Here is a 20,410-nt window from a genome sequence, read left to right as displayed (position 1 = left end):
AGTTTGTTGAGTAGGGAACAGAAGAAGATGAAGAAGGAGAAGTACTAACTCTAACTGCTTTTTCAGTACATTTGCCTGTGGAAGAAGGTAGCACAGGGTCCTCAGACAGAGAGAGCATGAAAACAACAAACAAGGGCTGGGAAGGTGACTCAGTGGTAGAGCGCTTGCCTTGCATGCATGAGGCTCTGGGTTCGATTCCTCAGCACCACATAAGCAAAAAGAAAAAAAGCCAGAAGTGGCGCTGTGGCTCAAGTGGTAGAGTGCTAGCCTTGAGCTGAAGAGCTCAGGGACAGCGCCCAGGCCCAGAGTTCAGGCCCCATGACCGGACCCAAAAAAAAAAAGAAAGAAAGAAAGAAAACAACAAACAAGTTCAAGCCTGAAGGGAAAGAGCCAGACGAGAAACAAGCTGGGACAGAGACAGGGTCCTCAGGGCTTAAAGAGACACTGAGTCTTCCAGCCAGGGGCAGGGATTCCTAAGACACAGAAGAAGCATTCCTTGTGCTGACCCTGTAAGGAAGGAACTGTACATGCCAGTTCAGCAAGTTCACTGGCAGGGGGCCAGAATGCCCACATCTTCCTCATTAAAAAGGAGGTGCAGGGTCAGAATGTCCAGAGAAGCAGCTCTCCACCTTCAGACTGGCCAGCTCCTCCAGATGCCCTCAGATAGGAAGACGTGAGAATCCCCATAGCTCGTCCCAGAATCATCAGGTAAGACTTTGGCCTGGGGATACATACCAGCGCTGTTTCCTGCTTCTGTAGCCCAGAGCAGACATCTCTCCATCTAGGCTGCTCCCCTTTCGTCTGTCCAACTGTCTAGACCACTACCAGGCCATGAATCCCAGCAAGGGTGTCAGAGACAAACACAGGCAAGTGAGCTGTCCAGTTTCACAGCTACTAGGAATGTATTCCTGGTGGAAGGGATCTTAAAAACTTCAGCCTTCCCTGGAGTTTCTAAGAACTGTGGTGTAGGATTATAGCATCTGGAGCTGTAGTCACTGAATTTTTGCTAGATGGCATGGCATAAAGGAAGTTTCTGCTATAATGAGCAAGTACCCTATCTGTACCATCCAGTATGGCAGCCACCAATCAGAGAACTGCTGAACATTTGAAATGTGGCTAGTATGACTGCCAAACTGATTTGTTTGTTTATTTATATTTTTGTGCCAGTCCTAGGCCCTGCATTTAAGGCCTGGGTGCTGTCTCTGAGCCTTTTTGCTCAGACCTAATGATCTACCACACTATATGTAGCTATACCTACCACACTGGACAGGGAAGAGATAGAGCCATCTCAAATCTCCCAAAGGAACCTACCAAGGCCCTGAGGGCAATGATCTATCCAAGCTATGGCCTATCACCCTGTTCTTGAAGGACAGGAACAGGATTGGAATTCAGTTTTTTACTCAGTTCCTTGTATGTAGGGCTGGGATGAACAGAGTGGACTATAGTCAGTCACAGGTGGTTCACACATGTAATCCTAACTACTTGGGAGGCTGAAATCTGAGGATCTCAGTTCAAAGCAAGTCTGGGCAGGAAAGTCTCTCATCTTCAGTAAACTACTCAAAAATAATCTGGAAGTAGAGCTATGGCTCAGTTGGTAGAGCTCCAGAGTTGAGCAAAAACTGCTAAAGGACAGTGCTCAAGCCTTGAGTCCAAAACTCCAGTGCAGCACAAAATAAATAACTTTTAAAATTGCTTAAAGCTCAGTTTCACTGTCACAGTAGGCAAGTTGTTTAACCTCATAGGTCTTAGTTTCCTCACCTAGAAAGGTCCTACTTCATGACGTTGTTGTGAGGGTCAAACGATACAAATTCAAAAAGTACTTTTCCCATGAAGCTACCACATAGTGGACACTCCAAATTTATAGATACACATAGGAGTCTGCCCTGAAAGCCTGCTTGCTGCTCTCCCTTGACTAGATTATGGTGGGCAAAACATTGTATCACTGCTTGATCATAACCACAATAAATGCTAATGGTACCTTATGTTATTCTGAGTGCTTTTCAAGAAATCTTGCCAGGGGAGGAGGGGGGAGGCTGGGAAGGGAGGTGAGGAGGAGGCTGCAATGCTTGGTAAGAAATGTATGCATTATCCTGCCCATGTAATTGTAACCCCTCTGTACAGTATGTTCTCAAATAAAATTAAATTAAATTAAAAAAAAAAAAAGAAATCTTGCCAGGTGCAGATGGCTACCTCTGTAATCCTAGATACTCAGGAGGCTGAGATTTGAGGATCACCCTCTCCCTCTTCCTCTCTCTCTCTCCCTGTCCCTCTCTCCTTGTCCCTCTCTTTCTTTCTTTCTTTCTTTCTTTCCTTCTTTCTTTCTTTCTTTCTTTCCTGTGCCAGTCCTAGGGCTTGAGCACTGGATCTGAGCTTTTTATTTTCTCAAGGCTAGTACTATACCACTTGAGCCACAGCTCCACTTCTAGCTTTTTTGTAGTTAATTGGAAATAAGACTCTCATGGGCTTTCCTGCCCCAACTGGCTTCAAACGTCAATCCTAGCCAGGCGCTGGTGGCTCATACCTGTAATCCTAGCTACTCAGGAGGCTGAGATCTAAGGATCGCGGTTCAAAGCCAGCCCGGGCAGGAGAGACTGTGAGACTCCTATCTCCAATAAACCACCAGAAAACCGGAAGTGGTGCTGTAGCTCAAGTGGTAGAGCGCTCGCCTTGAGCTGAAGAGCTGAGGGACAGCGCCCAGGCCCAGAGTTCAAGCCCCACGACCGACCAAAAAACAAAAAACAAAAAACAAAAAAGTCAATCCTTTGTTCTCAGCCTCCTCAATCCTCAGTTCTCAGCCTTTGAGTTTCTATGATTACAAGCATGAACCACCAGCGCCTGGCTGCAATTTTCACTTTTACTCAAAAGCTTTCTTTCCAAATTAGAGAATCTTGATTCCAAGGGTAGGATGGTAACTGCTATAGTATCAGGATTCAATATCCAGTGGAGAAGCCAGTGGAAGTATGGCCAGGAGCAGAAAAACCAAGTGAGAGCTTACGGTCTTGAGTTCAAGTTCCACCAGAACAAATGTGTTTAAGCCAAGAAAACATAGCAACACCCAAAAATGGACTTAGGATCAGATCAGATAGTTGGAGAGTGAAGAGAAGAGAGGCATGAATGAGGTCTCCATATAGGGGTAAGGATTCTCAAAAGGACCTGGCATGGAAAAAAGAGTTTATGAGGTTGTGAAGATTCTTCTGAGATGTGAGAAGACAAAAGACGTTGGGGGAGGAAGCTACTAGACTGTCTTAATGACCTGTGCTGTTCCTCCTTCCAGGGGGGGAAAAAAACAACATTGCTGCTGATTGGTATAGCCTGGGCATCTGTGGAAAGTTGGCTGGTGGACAGGGGCTCTGAGTTCATGGTTGAGAGAGGTCTGCATGGGTCCCTCTCTTTGGGCTTTAATTTCCTTATCTATGTTACAGAACACTGGACTAGAAAACCCCCACATGGTCCCCTCCCAAGATGAATTCTAGGTAACTATAAAACAATTCAGTATCCAGGAGCTGCCCTAGGAATGAAGTATTCAAATATATCACAAGCATCCTGCACCTTCGCTAGCTCCTCCCCTGATTGAGCAATCTAGTCCACCACTCACTTCCTTCAACAAATTCTCAACAAACCACCACCCTTCCATCAGTGACAGCTGCACTCCAGGAGGTGACACAGGTGAAAAGCCAGCATCCTGGTAAGTCTTGGGATACCCTCTTCCTATCACCTCTAGGAGTCTCTTTTTGTCCCCCCAATAACCAGGCTGATAGAGGACAGCTACCCCACTTTGGGGGCTCCTCATCCTTGCCATTTTGCTCTCTTCATTCTCTTGCTTTTGACCTCTCTATCCACAAAGGGAGAAGTGCTACTACTTCTATTGCCCTCTCTGTTACTATTCAGGGCACCTTGCAGCCCACTTCCTGCCCTCGGCTCTGCAGCCTTCCCAGCCCCTTGCTTCAATTTGCTTTTTGTCTAATTTTTTTTTTTTTTTGGGTCCAGTCGTGGGGCCTGAACTCTGGGCCTGGGCGCTGTCCCTCAGCTCTTCAGCTCAAGGCTAGCGCTCTACCACTTGAGCTACAGAGCCACTTCCGGCTTTTTTCTTTTTGCTTATGTGGTGCTGAGGAATCGAACCCAGGGCCTCTGGCATGCAAGGCAAGCGCTCTACCACTGAGCCACCTTCCCAGCCCCCGCTTCAATTTGCTTTTTATTGTGTTTTGTTTTTGGCTTTTTTTTAAATCTAGGATTAGGTCTGAGAATAGGCCAGGTTTGTAGACCCTCTTTCCCTTGCATTAAATATAAGTGTTGGTAGATTATGTTTATAAAGGGAGAAGGAATTCTGGAACTGTAATAAAATAGGTAGATTTGTGTTGTTGTTAAGAGATTACCTGAGGGCTGGGAAGGTGGCTCAGTGATAGAGTGCTTGCCTTGCATGCATGAGGCCCTGGGTTCGATTCCTCAGCACCACATAAGCAAAAAGAGAAAAGCCAGAAGTGGCGCTGTGGCTCAAAGTGGTAGAGCCTTGAGCTAAAGAGCTGAGGGACAGTGCCCAGGCCCAGAGTTCAGGCCCTACAACCAGACCCCCCCCCAAAAAAAAGAGATTACCTGATCGGGGCTCTGGTGGCTCACACCTGTAATCCTAGCTATTCAATAGGCTGAGATCTGAGGATGGTGGTTCAAAGCCAGCCTGGGAAAGAAAGTCTGAGAGACCTTTATCTCCAATTAACTACCCATTAAAAGCTGGAAATGGGCTGGGAATGTGGCTCAGTACTAAAGTGTGCATGAAGCCCTAGGTTCAATTCCTCAGTTCTATGTAAACAGAAAAAGCTGGAAGTGGCACAGTGGCTCAAGTGGTAGAGTCTAGCCTTGAGCCAAAGAAGCTCAGGGACAGTGCCCAGGCTCTGGGTTCAGGGCCCAGTATTGGGGGGAAAATTACCTTAGCAGTATACTTACAATCTAGCTACTCAGGAGGCTGAGTTCTGGGGAATACAATTTGAAGCAAATCTGAGCTTCAGTCTATGAGACTCTACCTCTAATCAGCCAGCAAAAGGCATTACTAAAGTTATGGCTCAAGTGGTAAAGCATCAGCCCTGAGTGAAGAAATATCTCAAGTATTTGCAATCTCACAAATGCCACAGGCTATATTTTCATATAAGGAGTTAGAATTCATCCCACCCTGGAGTTTCTGGACTGCCATGAATCAACAAGGGGCAACATTTTTCCTCCATGAGGGAAGCTCCTACTGGGGCTGCCAAGCCGTGATTGGCTAGTCATGCCCAGTTACAAGTGGGGAGTGAAACCAGGTCAAGGGTGTTTGGATTATTGTCCTAGAAATGGCTATTTCTTTTATTTGAAGTCTTAGGAACAATGAAAGACAACAGAGTTTCAAGGTTGACTCAATAGTATCTCAAGAATTTCAAAGCTACAGGGATGTGCGGATAACTCAGTGGGTAGAATATGTGCTTGGTCTGTGTGAGGTCAATCTTCAGCAATGAAAAATAATAAGATGCTTATCTTACAAATAGATTTAAGATATGAGGTATGATGAGTGTGTGTGTGTGTGTGTGCACGTGTGTGTGTGTGTGTGTGTGTGTGTGTGTGTGTGTGTGTGTGTGTGTGTGTGCTGGTACTGAGGCGTGAACATAGGGCCTCAGTCCTTCTCTTGGCTTTTCTACTTAAGGATGGTATTCTGCCACTTGAACCACACCTCCAGTTCCAAAGAGAGATTAAAAAAAAAAACAAACTGCTCATGAAGAAGTAAGTGGAGTTGAAATTCTGGCTGTGCCATGGCAGGTCTGTGGCCACAGGCTGGCTATGGAGCCTCTGTTCTTTGTCTTCAACTCTGTAAACAGGGCAAGCCGTTCCCTTATGTCAGGACCAAGGGGGCACAAAGCAGACCTCAGATGTGGCATCTCCCTCCCTTAGATCGTCTCCTTAGCTATCAACCCTCTCCCTCCAGAGAGGAGCAAATGAAAACACAACCCAAACCCTTTCCACAGCCCCATGGCTGGAGGTCATGGGTCTGCTGTGGTTCTCTTTTCTCAACTCTCAACCTTCCATCCTGACCTACATGGTCTCCACTGGAATTCTCAAGCTGACCCTTAACTCCTGGCAGTGGGAAATCACTCACCATCTGCTGCCCACCCCACCCACCCCACCCAGCTGAGTGCTGGGCCATCCAAAGCAAGGACTTCTCTGGAAAGCATGCTCAACTCTTTTTCTTTCTTATCAGGCAGGTTCCACACCTGTCCCGGCCCTGCTTCTCACCACTGAACATATCTGAGCATGAGTGTCTGCTCTAAACCCTCTTGGCACGAACCCTATATTGCATCCACACAAAAAGGAGGGTCCTCTCTTAGGTCATTTATTCCCTTAAGAGTGTATTTGATTACCCACTCTCAGAGGGACCCACCTTTGGCACCATTAAACCTAACTCTAGGTCTCTGAGCTCTGGTGCTGACGGATCAGCAGAGTCAGCACCTCCTTCCGGGTCTTGCCAATCACACTGGCCCAGCCAGTTGGACTAGCTGCCTCTCCCACTGTTTCCCCCAACCACCTGGCCACCCCAGAGCACACCCTCATCGTCTCATCTTTCTAGGTTTACCAGTTGATCATATCTTTCTCTCTCTGGTCTTTACCATACTAGGAAGGTAATGGACCTAGCATCCATCGCCTACAGTCCAAAGTAATACCTTCTTGGGAAAGGAGGAGTCAGAATTCTATCATTTTTTGAGGGGAAAGGGCATTTTGTTTTGTTTCCGTTTCTCTACGTTTTATTCAGCTGTCTTCTTTGGACAATAACAGAGATTACTATCTCTGGTTTTTTGTTTGTTTTTTGTCCGTTGTAGGACTTGAACTCAGGGACTGGGCACTGTCCCTGAGCTCTTCTGCTAGTGCTAGGCTAGTGTTCTACCTCTTCGAGCCACAGCCCCATTTCTAGTTTTCTAGTGTTTAATTGGAGATAAGAATCTCACAGACTTTCATGCCAGGGCTGGCTTTGAACCTGAATCCTCAGATCTCAGCCTCCTGAGTAGCTAGGATTATAAGTATGAACTACCAGTACCCAGCTTACTATTGTTTTTTGTTTTTTCTTTTAAATTTCATTTTATTGTAAAGATGCTGTACAGAGGAGTTACAGTTGTATGGGTAAAGTAATATGTACATTTCTTGTTGAACATTGTTACCTTTGGTTTTTTCCTATTATCCTTTCCTTCCCCCTTCCCATCTCCTCCCTCCACCCCCCAAGCCAGTGATAACAGGGGATATACTATAGGAGGAAGAACATACCAAAAAAAAATCACATAGCATATTAAAAACAACAACAATAAAGAAAAATCTCTTGCCGGGCGCTGGTGGCTCACGCCTGTAATCCTAGCTACTCAGGAGGCTGAGATCTGAGGATCGCAGTTCAAAGCCAGCCCGGGCAGGAAAGACTGTGAGACTCCTATCTCCAATAAACCACCAGAAAACCGGAAGTGGCACTGTAGCTCAAGTGATAGAGCCTTGAGCTGAAGAGCTGAGGGACAGCGCCCAGGCCCAGAGTTCAAGCCCCACGACCGACAAAAAAAAAAAAAATCTCTTGTGTCCATATCTTAGGGTTTTTTCACTTAGCATCATCTTATATGTTCATATATGCATAGTTTTTGAGCTTTTCTGCTCATCTGATATGATTATCCTAGACATATATTAGTTATTGCAAATAAAGGAAAACATGGAACCTATATTTCTTTAGGTCTGGCTTACTTCATTTAAATGATTTTTTCCAAGTCTCCATTTCCTAACAAATGGGGTGGTGTCATTCTTTCTGATGAAAGCATAGAATTCCATTGTGTATATATACCAAATTTTCTTGATCCATTCATCTATGGAGGAACATCTGGGTTGGGTCCATATCTTAGCTATGGTGAATAATGCTGCAATAAACATAGTTGTGCTGGTGATTTTAGTATGGCCTTGTTTGTGATCGTTTGGGTAAATGCCCAAAAGTGGAATTGCTGGGTCATAGGGGAGCTCTATGTGGAGTCTTTTGAGGAACCTCCATACTGCTTTCCAGAGTGGTTGAACAAATTTCACTCCCACCAACAGTGCAGTAGAGTTCCCTTTTGGCCACATCCCCTCCAGCATCTGCTGTTGTTAGATTTCTTGATTATAGCCATTCTAACTGGAGTGAGATGGAATCTCAATGTTCTTTTGGTTTGCATTTCTTTTAGGGCCAGAGAAGTTGAGCATTTCTTCATGTGTCTATTGGCCATTCTTATTTCCTCTTCAGAGAAGTCTCTCTTTAAGTCTTTAGCCCACTTATTAATGGGGTGGTTGTTTCTTTGAGGATTTGTTTTTGGGGGATTTAATTTTTTGAGTTCTGAGTATATTTTAGATATGAGGCCCTTGTTTGTTGTATGGCTAGTGAAGATCTTCTCCCAATCCATGGGCTTTTTATTGATCTTGCTAGCTATGTCCTTTGCTGCGCAAAAGGTTTGTTATTGTTTTAATATTTGTATTTGTATTTGTATGGAAAAACTTTGAACCCTTTGGTTAATCTTTTTTTCTAATTGAGATATAATTCACACATCACAAAAGTCACCCATGCAAAGTATACAGTTAATCTTTTTTTCTAATTGAGATATAATTCACACATCACAAAAGTCACCCATGCAAAGTGTACAGTTCAGGGGGTTATCATTGACACCAATTTCAGAACTCTTTCACCACCTTCAAAAGAAGCCCTTAAACTCATTAACATTCTTCTCTCCCGAAGCCTTCAGCAACCACTAATCTATTTTCCATCACTACCAAATTGCCTGTTCTGCTTATTTTCACATACGAGGAATCACACAGTTTGTGTCTGGCTTTTTTCACTTAGAATAATGTTTTCAAAGTTACTTTATGTGGCATTGTGTTTCAGTCCTTCAGTCTTTCTTATGACTGAATAGCAGTCCATTGTATATATGTACTTTGATTTATTTATCCATCCATCAATTGTTGGACATTTGGTTATTTCCTCTTTTTTTGTATGTGTGTGTACTTATACTGGGGCTTTTCATCAAGGCTACCACTTGAGCTACAACTCCACTTCCAGTTTTTTTTTTTTTTTTTTTTTTTTTTTTTTTGTCGGTCGTGGGGCTTGAACTCTGGGCCTGGGCGCTGTCCCTCAGCTCTTCAGCTCAAGGCGAGTGCTCTACCACTTGAGCTACAGCACCGCTTCCAGTTTTCTGGTGGTTTATTGGAGATAGGAGTCTCATGGTCTCTCCTGCCCGGGCTGGCTTTGAACTGCGATCCTTAGATCTCAGCCTCCTGAGTAGCTAGGATTAAAGGCGTGAGCCACCAGCGCCCGGCTTTCCACTTCCAGTTTTTTGGCGGTTAAAGGAAAATAAGTGTCTCACAGACTTTTCCTGCCTGGGCTGATTTTGAACCACAATCCTCAGATCTCAGCCCTCCTAAGTAGCTAGGATTACAGGCGTGAGCCATCAATGCTCAACATACTTTCACTATCATACTTTGGCTATCATGATAATTGCTGCTATAAACATGTATACAATGCTTTGCCTTTTTCAATGTTCTTGAGTATATACTAAGGGATAGAACTGCTGGGTAATATGGAATATGGTTAAACTGGCTGAGCAAATGCTGACCTTCTTTCCCAAAGCAGCAACACCATTGTATGAAGGTCCCGATTTTCCTGACATCTTTATTGTCTGTCCTTTTTCTTACATATTTTTATTATTATTGTCTTTAAGTAGTTGTACAAAGAAGTTCCCATTCTACAAAACAGTATATAAATACCAGGTGTCTAACAACACTGTCACCCATCATTCCTAACCCATCCCTTCTCTCTCATTTTTTAAAAATTGAGATTAGGGGCTGGGAAGGTGGCTCAGTGGTAGAGCGCTTGCCTTGCATGCATGAGGCCCTGGGTTGAATTCCTCAGCACCACATAAGCAGGAAAAAAAAATTGAGATTAGGTGATTACATAAATTTCATATTTTCCACAGTATTGTGGAATAGTGATACTTAGTTAAAGTTATGAATACATTTTAACCTTCACAAGGCAAATTATCATTATCATGGTCTACAAAGTTTGTGAATTCTATGCGCTTTGACAATACAAGTTATTTCTTCCACATCAGATGATGTTTACATTTCTTTCCTTTTGGTTAGTGTAAGCTGTTCCCTCTTCCTGTCTTATTCCTCCCTTCCCATCTCTGTCTTTAGGTTGCTTAGTTCTTTTTCTTCTATGTCCAGTGCAGCTGATGGGCCCTTTGTTGTATGTGGTTCCATTTCCCACTTATTCTGTTCCTCCTCCTGTCTTCCCTCCATTGCATGCATATATCTACCCAATATGTGATCAAGAACATGGAGTCATTTAGCAATGATACGACAAAATGGGTGGCTGTCCTTTGTTTCTTGAGTCCTGTTTACTTTGTCATATCTTCTTGCATTTTGGCTTTAGCCTCCACATATCAAGGAGACCAAGTGCAGTTTGTCTCTTTGTTCTTGGCTTACTTCGCTCAAAATAATTTGCTCTAGTTCCATCCATTTCCCTACAAATGCCATTATTTTGTCCTTTCTGACGTCTTCATGATATTCCATCATATATAGGTATCACAACTTTTTTTGGGGAGGGGTCCGGTTGTGGGGCCTGAACTCTGGGCCTGGGCGCTGTCCCTCAGCTCTTCAGCTCAAGGCTAGCACTCTACCATTTGAGCCACAGTGTCACTTCTGGCTTTTTTTCTTTTTGCTTATGTGATGCTGAGGAATCGAACCCAGGGCCTCAGGCATGCAAGGCAAGCACTCTACCACTGAGCCACCTTCCCAGCCCCGGTATCACAGTTTGATCCACTCATCAGTAGTAGGGCCTCTGGGGCTATTGTGAACAGTGCTGCAATAAACATGGAGGTGCATGTGCCTTTGTATACTGGTTCCTGTTGCTCAGGGTAGATGCCTAGGAGTGGTATGGCTGGGTCATAGGGAAGTTCTATATTTAGCTGTCCTAGGTAGGTCCAGACTGCTTTCCAAAGTGGTTATATTAGTGTACATTCCCACCAGCAATGCAGTAGGGTTCCTCTTTCTCCACATCCCCTTCAGTATTTGTGGCTGGTTGAATTGAGAATATGGGCCATTCTGACTGGGGTAAGGTGGTATCTCAGTGTTATTTTTATTTGCATTTCCTTTATAGCCAGGTGATAAACATTTCTTCATGTGTTTCTTTGCCATTTTTTATCTCTTCTTCTGAAAAGTCTCTCTTTAGTTCCCTTGCCCATTTCATGATTGGTTTGTTAGATTTGGGAGGGGTGAGTTTCTTGAGTTCCCTTTATATATTGGATATTAGGCCCTTGTCTGATATCTTGCTAGTAAATATTTTTTCTCAATTAGTTGGCTTTCTTTCTAATTTGGTTGCTATTTCTTTTCTTTTTTTGGGGGGGGGGGGGCGGGTCCGGTCATAAGGCCTGAACTCTGGGCCTGGGCACTATCCCTCAGCTCTTCAGCTCAAGGCTAGCACTCTACCACTTGAGCCACAGCACCACTTCCGGCTTTTTTCTTTTTGCTTATGTGGTGCTGAGTAATTGAACCCAGGGCTTCAGGCATGCAAGGCAAGCGCTCTACCACTGAGCCACCTTCCCAGTCCCCAGAGTATCAGGTTTGATGTTAAGGTCTTTAATCCATTTTGAGTTGATGTTAGTGTATGGTGACAGGCTAGGGTCCACTTTCAGTTTTCTGCATGTGGCCACCCAGTTTTCCGAGCACCAGTCATTGAAGAAGTTATAATTCTTCCACTGTGCATCTTTGGCTCCTTTGTCAAATATCAACTGACTGTATGTGTCTGTCCTTTTATAAGTGAATGTGAAGTAGTTCCTGGGAATTTTTACTTCCTGATTCTTCTCTAGCACTGGCTTCTATTTGGACACAGGTTATGGCTTGGATACAGTCATAGTATAGTCATAACTTGCTGTAAAGAAATGGCATGGTGGCCATCTATTTTGTAGTTTCATGGGGAGATAATTTAGTATCTGGTTTGCATTTATTTACTTCTTGGAAAACTGGGATAAGATTTCAGAGTGACTCCTTACCCAGGCATTCCCCAGAAGCAGAATCTTTGCTAACCTCATAGCAAAGGCAGAGCCCATGGAGGCAGAGAAAGTGGGAGGGGAGCAGGGAGCCAAAGATGGAAGAAAGCCCACACACAGCCCAGGAAGGGTCCCCACTAAGAAAGCCACCACATCAAAGGAGGTATGTCTCCACCTGTCTTCTCTACTTCTTATTGTCCATACCCCTAATTCTGGAGGCACGGTAGTGGCTCACCCTCACAGGGCAGAATGGGGCCACCCAGAACTCTCCAAATAATCTGTTCCATTGCCATTCACTTGGAGAAGCAGTACGCTGCCAGCTTCTCATGCTGAATGTACCTCTTTACAAGCTATACAAATACCCTTAGATTAAGTCTCCTTCTTTCTAAAAGAGATATGTTGGGCCTTATTCACCAACTGAAATTTCTTCTAGAACATATCTTATGGAACTCCACACTGCTATTGTTGCTATGGCTTTTTTAGACTATTTCTTTTAAAATAATGTTCAGAATATTGGACAAAGGGATTCATCTCTCAGCTTTAAAACAGGCCTTGATTCTTTCCTTTTTCTCTTTCTTTCTTTCTCTCTCTCTTTCTCTCTCTCTTTCTCTCTCTCTTTCTCTCTCTCTTTCTCTCTCTCTTTCTCTCTCTCTTTCTTTCTTTCTTTCTTTCTTTCTTTCTTTCTTTCTTTCTTTCTTTCTATCTTTCTTTCTTGACCAGTACTAGGGACTGTCCCTAAGATTTTTCTCTCAAGTTTAGCGCTCTACCACTTGAGCCACAGCTCCACTTTTTCTGGCTTTTTGGTGGTTAGATGGGGAGAAAAGTCACACAGACTTTCTTGCTTGGGCTGGTTTGGAACTGTGATCCTCAGATCTAAGCCTCCAGAGTAAATAGAAATACAGGTGTGAGCCACCAATACCTGGCTAAGCCTTGATGTTTTTCTAGAAGTACAACCCAATTGATGGGCCTGCTTTCTCCACAAGACTAAGAACTGAAGGGCATCTCAGGTTTCTGAATATTAAATTCAGCCTCCGTAGCCAAGATTGCTCACCATTGAGAGACCTAAGACAAGTATTCTGTAGGGATTATCCAAAGGGAAATTTCAACAAAGCTTTGGGTAATGGCCATATCATAAGAAATACTAAGAGCTTACCTTGATATTAAAGTGAATTATAGTCTTCCTAAACTGTCTTATCTATCATTCATTTGTATCACAACCTGATTGCTCTTCACGTTGACAAATGTGAAGAGAAATTTTCTTTCATGTAACTTGCATACCAATGCAAAGAGCTTTCCTATCCGTTTCACAGATGGATGAATAAGAATCAAGGGAGAATTGACTGGGTCATAACTCTCATCTCTCCTTTATCAGCAGGATTGAAAAAAAGATGGAAGACTTTAACTGGGATGATTACTTTGACGATTTTAATTACAGCTCTGGCCTGCCCAGCATTCCACCAGATTTTGCCCCGTGCACACTATACTACATTGGAATCAACATTCATGTGGTGATCTTGATTTATGTCCTGGTGTTCCTGCTAAGCCTTCTGGGAAACTCCCTGGTGATGTTGGTCATTTTATACAACCGAGTGAACCGCTCTGTCACCGATGTCTACCTGCTGAACTTAGCCATGGCTGATCTGCTCTTTGCCCTGACCTTGCCCATCTGGGCAGCTTCCAGAACAAATGGTTGGACCTTTGGCACACCTCTGTGCAAGGTGACCTCATTCCTGAAAGAAGTCAACTTCTACAGCAGTATCCTGGTACTGGCTTGTATCAGTGTGGACCGCTACCTGGCCATTGTCCATGCCACACGCACACTGACCCAGAAGCGACACTTGGTCAAGTTTGTATGCTTGGGCATGTGGGGACTGTCCCTAGTTCTGTCCCTGCCTGCCTTACTTTTGCGTAAGACCGTCTACAGCCCCAATTACTCCCCAGCCTGCTATGAGGACATGGGTGAACAGACGACAAACTGGCGATTAGTGTTGCGGTTCCTGCCTCAGACCTTCGGCTTCCTCCTGCCCCTGCTGGTCATGCTGTTCTGCTACGGATTCACAATACGCACGCTGTTTAATGCTCACATGGGGCAGAAGCACCGTGCCATGAGGGTCATCTTTGCTGTGGTGCTTGTCTTCCTGCTCTGCTGGCTGCCCTACAACCTGGTCCTGTTGGCAGATACCCTCATGAGGACTGGTATGATTAAAGAGACCTGTGAGCGCCGCAGTGACATTGACCACGCCATGGAGGCCACTGAAATCCTGAGCTTCCTACACTGCTGCCTTAACCCCATCCTCTACGCCTTCATTGGCCAAAAGTTTCGCTATGGATTCCTCAAGATCCTGGCCACCTATGGCCTGGTCAGCAAGGAGTTCTTGGCCAAGGAGAGTAAGCCTTCCTATGTTGGCTCTTCTTCAGGAAACACTTCCACTACCCTCTAAGATGGCCTTGCCCTTACGGCCCGTTGGTTGTTTCTCCTGGTCTTGGACATCTCATTCCAAGCCCCTAGTCCACTGGCTGTTCATGATATCTTGAATGTAGACCTTCTATTAAGATTTTGACAAGGGCCACATTCTTACCCGGCTCCCATTGCATGGTTTAGAAAGCCTGTCCTGACACTCTACCCCGTTGCATAATTACTATACCAATACATAGTTGGGCCTATAGTTCTGTTTTCTAAGAATTGTAATTAGCCAGATGCCAGTGGCTCATGTCTGTAATCCTAGCTACTCAGGAGATCTGAGATCTGCAGATTGCTGTTCGAAGCCAGCCCAGGCAGGAAAGTCCATGAGACTCTTATCTCCAATTAATTTCATACAAAATAAAATAAAATAAACAGAAGTGGAGCTATGGTTCAAGTGGTAGAGCACTAGCCTTGAGCACAAAAAGGCTCAGGGACAGCACCCAGGCCCCGAGTTCAAGCCCCACAACTGACAAAAGAAAAGAAAAGAAAAAAGGTCATGTACAGTGCCCAGGCTTTGAGTTCAAGCCCCAGGAAAAGAAGGAAAGAAAGAAAGAAAGAAAGAAAGAAAGAAAGAAAGAAAGAAAGAAAGAAAGAAAGAAAGAAAGAAAGAAAGAAAGGAAGGAAGGAAGGAAGGAAGGAAGGAAGGAAGGAAGGAAGGAAGGAAGGAAGAGTGGACAAGAGAGAAAGAGAGAGAAAGAAAGGCAAGAGAGAGAAAGAGAAAGAGAGGAGGAGGGAGGGAGGAAATAAAGGAGGAAGGAAGGAAGGAAGTCAGCCAGGAAGTAGAGAAACTGAAACTGCTGATGGAAATATAAAATGACACAGCCACAGTAGAAAACAGCAAAGCACTTTCCTTAAAACATTATGTCAGAATTGCCATATGACCAGGCAATTCCATTTCTAGGTAGATACCAAAAATAATTGAATACAGTGATTTGAACAGATACTTGTACACTGATGTTCATGGCTGCATTATTCACAATAGTCAAATGGTGAAAACAACCCAAATGTTCCATCAACAAAGTAGATAAACTGTGATATGTACTTATAATGGAATGTCATTTAGTAATTTTAAAAAAGAATTAAAGTACTGACACATGTTACAACGTGGAAATGCCTTAAAAGCATAATACTAAGTGAAATAAGTGAGAAAAACCAAAAGTCAAACGTTGGATGGTTGCACTTACATTAAGTACCTAGGAGTCAAATTCACAGAGATAGAAAGGAGAATACTGGGTAATGGAGGCTGAGGGACAGAGGAGGGTGGAGAGTTATTGTTTAATGGATGTAGAATCTCAATTTGGGATGATGAAAACATTCTGAAGATGATAAAAAAAAAACTTCTGGACAGTACTGCCAATTGTACAATAATCTGATGCCAGTAAATAGTACACTTTAAAAGGTTAAAATTGGGGCTGGGAAGGTGGCTCAGTGGCAGAGCGCTTGCCTTGCATGCCTGAGGCCCTGGGTTCCATTCCTCAACACCACATAAGCAAAAAGAAAAAAGCTGGAAGTGGCACTGTGGCTCAAGTGGTAGAGTACTAGCCTTGAGCTGAAGAGCTGAGGGACAGTGCCCAGGCCCAGAGTTCAGGCCCCACCACCTGACCCCAAAAAAAATAATAATAATAAATAAATAAAATTTAAAAATAAAAGGTTAAAATTAACACTTGCCTAGCATGTGCAAGGCCCTGAGTTCCATATCCAGCATCTCAAAAAAAAGTTAAAATAATAAATTCTGTTACATGTATTTTACTTTAATTTTTTTTTTTTTTGGGTCCGGTCATGGGGCCTGAACTCTGGGCCTGGGCGCTGTCCCTTAGCTCTTCAGCTCAAAGCTAGCGCTCTACCACTTGAGCCTTAGCGCCACTTCCGGCTTTTTTCTTTTTTCTTATGTGGTGCTGAGGAATCGAACCCAGGGCCTCAGGCATGCAAGGCAAGCACTCTACCACTGAGCCACCTTCCCAACCCTACTTTAATTTTTTTTTAAGTCTGGGCTCAAAAAGGTACTTTAATCACTGAAACTGCCTACTTATAATTTCTTATACAATTTGATCATTAAATGCTTGGTTTCCTATAACCCACTTTTAGTTGAGTATTTATTTCATGATCTCCAAGAAAAAAACATTCAAACTGCTACAGAAAAGTTGAGCAGGGGTTAGCAGATTCCCCAGTGAGGGCCTTTCTAAAAAATAAATCGCTAAAAATAAAATTTCCCTGTGCTGACTCCCTAGAGAGGATTGGGATTGAAATGAAGCCTGGCCTGGCCCCTAATATGCATGGGCATGCATGCATGCGTGTGTGCGTGTTTGTGTGTGTGTGCACGTGCACGCACGCACGCATGTACACAAACACACCTCACACCCAGCCCAAACTTCCCATTACCAAATGTAGGTCCCAAAGAAAAAAATGCATTCTTGGATCCCCAGGTTCTCAGGTAAAACCGTAGTCAAGAGCATCAGGGATAGTTTTAGGATGTGCAGTGGTAGCAGGAAAGCAGGGTGCTCTCCCAGCCTCAAGCACAGCTCCTCCTCAAAGTCTGCCTCACCTCCTCATCTTCAGTCCAGGTGTGACAAGAGAGCCCTAAAGCAGAGTGTGGAGACTATAATCCGTTGCTCAGAAGAAATATAGACCAGGCACTGGTAGCTCCCACCAGAAGTGGAGCTATGACTCAAGTGAGAGAGTAGTAGCATCTAGTGAAAAAGCTAAGGGATAGTACCAGACCCTGAGAAGAGGAGACGGAAAAGGAGGAGAAAGAGGAAAAAAAGGAAGAGGAGGAGGAAATGAGGGGGAGGAGGAAGAGGAAATTCTGCGAGACTCTTATCTCCAATAAACTATCAAAAGACTGGAAATGGTGCTATGGTTCAAAGTGGGAGAGTGCTAGCTTTGAGGAAAAAGAGCTCAGGACAGTGCCCAGGTCCTGAGTTCAAGCCCCAGAGCTGGTGCGCGTGCGCGCGCGCGCACACACACACACACACACACACACACACACACACACACACACACACACACACACACACACACACACACACACACACACACACACACACACACACACACACACACACACACACACACACACACACACACACACACACACACACCACATGAGGAAACTGAGTCCTGAGCAAAAGCAACCTAACCAAAATCTTACGGCTGGCTGGACAAGTAGAGACTCGTTCAGGCCCCCCCCCACCTTTTTTTTTTTGCCCATCCTGGGGCTCCTGGGTACTATTCCTGAGTTCTTATGCACAAAACTAGCACTCTACAAGTTGAGCCATACCTCCACTTCCAGCTTTTTATGTCAGTTAATTGAAGATAAGAGTCTCACAGATTTTCCTACTTGGGCTGGCTTTGAACTATAATCCTCAAATCTCAGCTTCCTGAGTATCTAGGATTACAGGCGTGAGCCTACAGAGCCTGGCTTCAGCTCATTTTTTAAATCAGATCCTTTGCACTTGTGACATGTGATATGCCAGTCACCTGACAGAAGGGAAATCCTGTTACCTCCTCAGGACATTGCATTTATACAAGTAGGACCTGTCCACTTTTTCTGGACCTGGGCTTAGGTGCCTGGTTCTGGGGATGTTGGGGTTCCATGGTCCTGACAGGTAAAGACCAGGAGAGGCTGAGGTTCACAGGTATGGAAGCATGATTACACTAGTTATTCTGCTCTGAGCTAGCAGACAGGACAGTTGAACACAAAGTTCAAAGTCTGGCAAAACAGACAGGGTTCAATCCTAGAAGCAGAGCCACCAAACAGACCTTATACACTGTGAAACAAGTAGAATTGTTTGTGTCCTGTTAGCTTTGATTCTGGAATGGGGCCTGAAGCTAGCACTGTCATCTGATTCAAGTCACCAGGTCCAGGGGTCAGAAAATCTTGGTCTCATTTGAGAAAGAATTCAAGGACAGTTTGTTTATTGTATGTGTTTGCTGGAACTGGAGCTTGAACTCAGGACCTTGGTGCTATCTCTTGGTTTGTTTCACTTAAGACTGATACTCCACCACTTAAGCCACACCCCTACTTCCAGTTTTTACATAAGGGTCTCACAGATTTTCCTGCCTGGGTTGGCTTTGAACCATGATCCTCAGATCCCATGATCCTCAGATCTTAGCCCCCTGAGTAGCTAGGATTACAGGGAGCAAGTTTATGAACACAAAGCAAAGTGAAAGCAACGTAACCAACAGCACACGCTCCAGATAGAAGGCTGGATAGACTGAAGGCACTACACTGGAGGCCTCAAGACCTCAAGCTCTGGGGAACCTCACCATGGGGGTAGCAAGCTCCAGAAAACTGGATTCCTGTCCCTAACATCTGGAGATTGAGTTATGGATCACCAACTCCTCTCACATGTCAGGCGGGGAAGTACTTGGTCTTCGATGGTCAGACTACAGGCTGGGCGTGCTGCAGCTCAGCAAGTCCCTGCTGTGTGTCACGTCATTCCACTCATGTCAACAGTTGAGAATATGATTTTATCAACATCCAACTCATCATTCCCTGCTGTCAGGTTTCCTAACTCCCTACCTCACACCTACATCCACAGAACAGCCTGGAAGGGAAAAAATCCAACATGAGGTGAGAGATGAGCAGGCAAGCGCAGCCTTCAGGGCACACTGAGACCTGAGTTGGTTCAAATTTCGTATGTGGAGGAGAAGATGGGCAGCCTGCATCACAGACCTGAACACACACTTGAAGGGTCTGCACCAACACACCCAGCAAATAAGTGCAGCAGTGTCTGGCACCATGCATTGGCTTTCCAAAGCCTCACAGAGCAACACCAGGTTGCTGCCAGGAAAGGCTCACAGTGACCTGGAAGTATGAAAGTTCCAGCTGAGCTAAGATGACTCAGTACAAACCCTCCACACACACAAGTGCAGCTGCAAATGAACATAAATGGTTATCACAGACATCCGGGTAAAGTTTTACTCAAGGCTCAAGGAAGGAAAGGACACCAAGTTGTCATACGTGTGTGTATGTGTGTGTGTGTGTGCACGTGCGCAGATGCACGCACTCGCGCCTGCATGTCAGTCCTGGGGCTTGAACTCAAGGCTTAGGCACTGTTCCCAAGCTCTTTGGCTCAATGCTAACACTGTACGAATCAAGCCACTACTCAATTTTCAGGTGGTAGGTGGGGTTTTTAGTAGTTAATTGGAGACAAGAGTCTTACAAACTTTCCTCCCAGGGCTCACTTTGAACTGTGACCCTCAGCTTTCAGCCTCCTGAGTAGTTAAGATTACAGGCATGAGCCACTAGTGCCCAGCTAGCTGTCAGACTTTAGAGACACTAATAATGTTCTCTTTCTTAACCTAGAAAATAGGTGTCTGGGATTCATTGTACTACTATTTAAGCTATTTTTTAAGCTATTAAGTAAGTCTTCTGGGGGCTGGGAAGGTGGCTCAGTAGAGTGCTTGCCTTGTATGCATGAGGCCCTCGGTTCCATTCCTCAGCACCACATAAGCAGAAAAAGCAGGAAGTGGCACTGTGGCTCAAGTGGTAGAGCACTAGCCTTGAGCTGAAGAGCTGAGGGACAGTGCCCAGGCCCAGAGTTCAGGCCCCACAACCAGAAAAAAAAAAAAAAGTAAGTATTCTGGAGCCACAAGTATATTCACTATTTACTATACAAATGGTTTTAGCTATTTAAAAAAGGTCAAACAATAAGGACAAAGTGACCAGAAGGACAAAGACAGAACTTGAAGAGCAACTGCATGGCGTTGAGTTCAGGCTTTGCATGTATAGCTTGGGGTGGGGCATGGGGGGTTGGAACTCACCAGATCAGATGATTGAATCATTCAAGACTGTAACTAGATAAATAGATCTGGTCTTCAGAGAAAACAACAAAACAACTTGGTATCGTGTGTGTGTGTGTGTGTGTGTGTGTGTGTGTGTGTGTGTGTGTGTGTG

At 44.5% G+C, this 20,410-nt stretch overlaps 1 protein-coding gene across 3 annotated transcripts; it reads left to right on the top strand.

Moving 5' to 3' along the window:
• The first annotated feature begins 658 nt into the window (after nucleotides 1–658).
• Nucleotides 659–16,552, top strand: LOC138823825 (C-X-C chemokine receptor type 2-like). 3 transcript variants are annotated; one of them, XM_070017399.1, is made up of 2 exons: nucleotides 659–708; nucleotides 13,423–16,552. In XM_070017399.1, the coding sequence occupies exon 2, from the start codon at nucleotides 13,436–13,438 to the stop codon at nucleotides 14,486–14,488; it is 1,053 nt and encodes a 350-aa protein (XP_069873500.1). In that variant the 5' UTR covers nucleotides 659–708; nucleotides 13,423–13,435; the 3' UTR covers nucleotides 14,489–16,552. The 3 variants fall into 3 exon arrangements, with proteins under 3 accessions (XP_069873500.1, XP_069873498.1, XP_069873494.1); XM_070017397.1 differs by lacking the exon at nucleotides 659–708 and adding an exon at nucleotides 3,494–3,685; XM_070017393.1 differs by lacking the exon at nucleotides 659–708 and adding an exon at nucleotides 3,494–3,685 and having other exon boundaries at nucleotides 13,420–16,552.
• The last annotated feature ends 3,858 nt before the right edge of the window (nucleotides 16,553–20,410 follow it).

Source organism: Dipodomys merriami, unplaced genomic scaffold, assembly GCF_024711535.1.
Source record: "Dipodomys merriami isolate MVZ:Mamm:240054 unplaced genomic scaffold, mDipMer1.0.p SCAF_1, whole genome shotgun sequence".
NCBI lineage: Eukaryota > Metazoa > Chordata > Mammalia > Rodentia > Heteromyidae > Dipodomys > Dipodomys merriami.
This window is presented reverse-complemented; position numbering and strand designations above follow the sequence as displayed.

Bases quoted from the DNA above. Each gene is read 5' to 3' on its own strand.
- LOC138823825 (XM_070017399.1), top strand. From the start codon at position 13,436: ATGGAAGACTTTAACTGGGATGATTACTTTGACGATTTTAATTACAGC.